General features: G+C 29.0%; 1 protein-coding gene across 1 annotated transcript; it reads left to right on the top strand.

The window, feature by feature from the left end:
• The first annotated feature begins 1,072 nt into the window (after nucleotides 1–1,072).
• On the top strand, nucleotides 1,073–4,077 carry LOC112523524 (protein trichome birefringence-like 38). The gene is made up of 5 exons (XM_025133151.1): nucleotides 1,073–1,317; nucleotides 1,932–2,106; nucleotides 2,195–2,370; nucleotides 2,445–2,603; nucleotides 3,777–4,077. The coding sequence occupies exons 1-5, from the start codon at nucleotides 1,073–1,075 to the stop codon at nucleotides 4,063–4,065; spliced, it is 1,044 nt and encodes a 347-aa protein (XP_024988919.1). The 3' UTR covers nucleotides 4,066–4,077.
• Nucleotides 4,078–4,292: the final 215 nt, after the last annotated feature.

Genomic DNA, 4,292 nt, shown 5'->3' with positions numbered 1-4,292 from the left:
ATTTGTAAACTTGAATTTTAAATAATATGCATCAATAAACAATACTTAATGCATAAAAACTGATTATTAAGAGTTTTTCTCAGATACTTTATAATATAATTTAGATTATTCTTTCTCCACCGTATACTCATAAAAGATGCTTTTAATGTTATATTGGCCTTAAATTTTTGCAATTATTATAATTAAAAAAATTAATTCATAAAGTTTTGAAAAAAATGAAATATGGTAACTTACTTTAAACTCCAAAAGATAAACACAAAACTAAAAGCATTTATGGTTAAATTAATTACTTAATATATAATTAAAGAGCAGATTTATTGCATGTTAAACAATATTTCAAATGATTTATCATCACTCCTTTTTTTTTAAAGGAATTTATTATTACCTAAAATTTAAAGAGCAAAAATGCACTAAATTAAATCAAATTTTGCTTTTATTTTTATTTTAAAACATGATTTAATTTTTTCATAAATAAATGATAAGTTTCCTTTCAGACATAAGAGAAATAGAAAGGAAAAAAATGATAACACTTAAAAGGATTATTAAAATAAAAATATTACTCCTATCGTTGAACAAAATATAAAGATATATTTATAACTGTCAAGAATATAAAGACTTGTGAGAAGAGTGTCTGAGTTTATTTGTTCTATTTGTCATATATTAAATACTTTAAAAAGAAAGAATATATATATATATATATATATATATATATATAAAGATTATTTAATTTTTACTTTTTTTTTCCTAAAATTGAAGAACCCGTATGTAAAGGTTTTGATTTATATGTCAAAAAAAACAAAACTAGATTCCCGAATTGACCCAAAGTTAGACCATTGCAGCTTATCATCTTGTCACAACATCAATTATGAGTATACGTTTGTTTCTACAAGTCTAATGTTAAATGGCAAACGTGGTGGTCCATTTCCCTCTTTAAACAAAACCAACCTTTTCCTCATCTATCTCTCTCTCTCTCTCTCTCTCTATATATATATATACTCTCTCTATATATATATATACTCTCTCTCTCTCTCTATATATATATATGTGTGTGTGTTTTGTGGGTGTATTAGTGATGGGTGGTGAGATAGGAAGAGGGTGGTGTGCAATTGTGATCTTGAGTGCACTTGTGTTAGCAACAAGATGTGATAACATGTGTGATTTATACCAAGGGAGTTGGGTGTACGATGAGTCGTATCCTATGTACGATTCGACGAAATGCCCGCATATCCGAAAGGAATACGATTGCATCAAGTACGGTCGCCCCGATCTCACCTACCTCAAATTCAGATGGCAACCCACCAATTGCCCCTTGCCCAGGTACCATCTATATCTATATCTTTCTATTCATACATACATATACACATACACACACATATATATATACATATAGATATGCATTATACATGTATGTATATGTGTGTGTATGTGTTCAAGAAATGTGACTTGCTTTACTAAAGTTTAGATTTGAATCCATATGTTATTTTCTCTTTTGGCATTATATTCGTTGGTCAAATCTCTCTCTCTCTCTCTGTGTATATATATATATATATATATATATATATATATACATATATATTGATTGGTGGACAATTGTTGTTTTTATAGCATGTTGGTCTAACACAAGTGTTTATTTTTTTAATGGGGTGTTTAATATTTAGTTAAGTCGTGGGTTTGATCCAAATCTATTTTACGTTTATCATTCTTTTTCTTCGTGAAAGTTTGGCAACGATTTGTTGTAAGATCGAGATAATATAAAAAACGCTCAAACCCATGTTTTCGTAAAAGGACTTGTATCTGTTCGAATAATATATATGCGATATGTTTGAAACCTTTTTTTTAAAACGTCTGTTTTTGAACGTCTCAAGTCATGTCTGATGGTTATATGTCAATAATCCAAGTTTGATTCAATCTCCTTTTGTTTTGCAATGTAGATTTGATGGCGAAGAATTCTTAAGAAAAATGAGCGGAAAAAAGATAATGTACGTTGGCGATTCAGTAAGCGTAAATCAGTGGCAATCAATGGTTTGCCTTCTTCATGCTGCATTGCCATCTCAATCCAACATAACTGATGAAACTATCAACTCAACTAGAACCGTCACGTACCAGGTAATATATGAATTGTTATTATCCATTATTTTATATAATACGTTATAAAGAAGTACTTAATGGTCATGTTATGATGTGAGCTTTGTAGGATTACGGAGTTTCGATTTCGGTTTTCTTATCTCATTACTTGGTAGACATTGTTGATGAGAAAATTGGACGGGTTATGAGACTTGATTCCATCGCAGACGGAGATATATGGAAAGAGAACGATGTTTTGATCTTTAATACTTGGCTTTGGTGGTATCGTAGCGGAGATAAACAACCGTAAGTACGATTTTTTATTTCGAAGATTATACAGTCACTGACCAATAGTTTAAAAGTTGTACGGTTTGATGCAGATGGGATTATATTGAAACAGATAATAAAATACTGAAGGACATGGATAGAATGGCTGCTTTTCGCGAGGGTTTGAAGACTTGGGCGAATTGGGTCGATTCAGATGTGAACACACTAAAAACGACCGTGTTTTTCCAAGGAGTTTCGCCGTCTCATTACAAGTAATGATTTCTTTACTGAACATTATAAAAACTAAGTTTTATGATAGACATGAGATCCGACCCTTGATCAAATTTAATGTATTAAGAGCATCTTCAACAAATTCTTTAAAAATGGAGAAAATTAGGGTTTTCGATAGTTTTTTTTATTCTTATTTTAAAAAATTTGTTCAAAGTATTCTAAAACATTTACAATTAGTTTTTTTTAAATAATTTTATCAAAATAAAAAAGCAAAAGTCAAAGTCTTAAAAAAATTACATTTAATAATTTCTCAATGTAATTAATTAATAATTTCTCAATGTAATTAATTATAATATTAAAAATGCATTTAATAATCTAACAAATTATTTTATAAAAAAATTTAAAATACAACTAATGATATTCTTCTAGTTGAGAATCAAACCATAGATTTATTCAAATATGGGGAACTTTATTTTTTTTATAATGATTTAAAAATTATATTAAAACCAACTTTTAATAAAAAAAAACTTCAATTTTTTATTTTATATATATATATATATATATATATGGTTGGGTTCACGTGAGATCAAAGATTTGTCGTGAGACCCGTAAGACCAATTTATGTTCATTGATCAACTTTATAAACTAATGATTAAATAGTCTAAAGTTGTACGATGATAATTTTGTGATTATTAGGAAGTTTCGTGACAATTTTGTGATTATGAATGTTCAGATTGTAGATCTAAATCCAAGGGTTGAAAATTGGTCTTACGGATTTTACGAAAAACCTTTGGTCTCACATGATCCCAAGTCTCTCTCTCTCTCTCTATGTATATATATATATATATATATATATATATATAGAGGGATGTTATTCTACACCCTTTGTTATTCCTACACCCTATACAACCTTCATCTCAACCATTCAATTTTTAATCAATTAATTGTTTCCTAATATAAAGTATTAATCATAATTAATAAACTCTATTCATATTCCATAAATATTCAAATCATAATAAATGAACTCCAATCATTTCTATAAATATCTTAATTAATTGGGTTGCAAAGGTTGTACAAATGTACAAGGTTGTAAAAGAAATATACCCTATATATATATATATATATTGTTGGAGATGTAGATTATAATCCAACACTATTTTAACATTATAATCGAATTAAATGAAATACTGACTTTCCAAACAAAATTTGTACAGTGGGGTAGAATGGAACGAGAAGGGGGTGACAAACTGTGCAAAAGAAAGGCTTCCGATGAGTGGATCAACATACCCAGGTGGCATCCCGATGGCAGAGACGGTGGTGGAGCAGGTGTTAAGTGGTGTTAGAAAACCAGTGTCATTACTCAACATAACAAGATTGTCTCAATTGAGAAAAGATGGGCATCCAAGCAATTTCAATGCCTTCAAAGGGATGGATTGCACACACTGGTGTGTAGCTGGGGTTCCTGATACGTGGAACCAACTTCTATCTGCTGCTCTTATTTGAAGCCCATTTTTGAATGCTTTATATGTTAAATTTCAAATATATTTTTGGGGGAAAATAATATAATTCATAGGTCAAAAAACCTAGATATACAATTAAGTGTCCTGATTGCGTTGTAAACAATTACCAAATAATTATATTTCATTTCGTACTATATTACAATTTTTTTTAATCATTCTGTACCAAATCATTCAATAACTGTCAAACAATCCAAGATGGTTTAGAATTTG

Source organism: Cynara cardunculus, assembly GCF_001531365.2.
Source record: "Cynara cardunculus var. scolymus isolate 2C chromosome LG 12, CcrdV1, whole genome shotgun sequence".
NCBI lineage: Eukaryota > Viridiplantae > Streptophyta > Magnoliopsida > Asterales > Asteraceae > Cynara > Cynara cardunculus.
This window is presented reverse-complemented; position numbering and strand designations above follow the sequence as displayed.

What these genes read in the sequence shown, in the direction of transcription:
- LOC112523524 (XM_025133151.1), top strand. Translation starts at nt 1,073, where the DNA reads ATGGGTGGTGAGATAGGAAGAGGGTGGTGTGCAATTGTGATCTTGAGT. An exon ending in CTAGAACCGTCACGTACCAG is followed by an intron (nt 2,107 to 2,194) that starts GTAATATATGAA and finishes TGAGCTTTGTAG; the next exon opens with GATTACGGAGTTTCGATTTC. An exon ending in CGTAGCGGAGATAAACAACC is followed by an intron (nt 2,371 to 2,444) that starts GTAAGTACGATT and finishes GGTTTGATGCAG; the next exon opens with ATGGGATTATATTGAAACAG.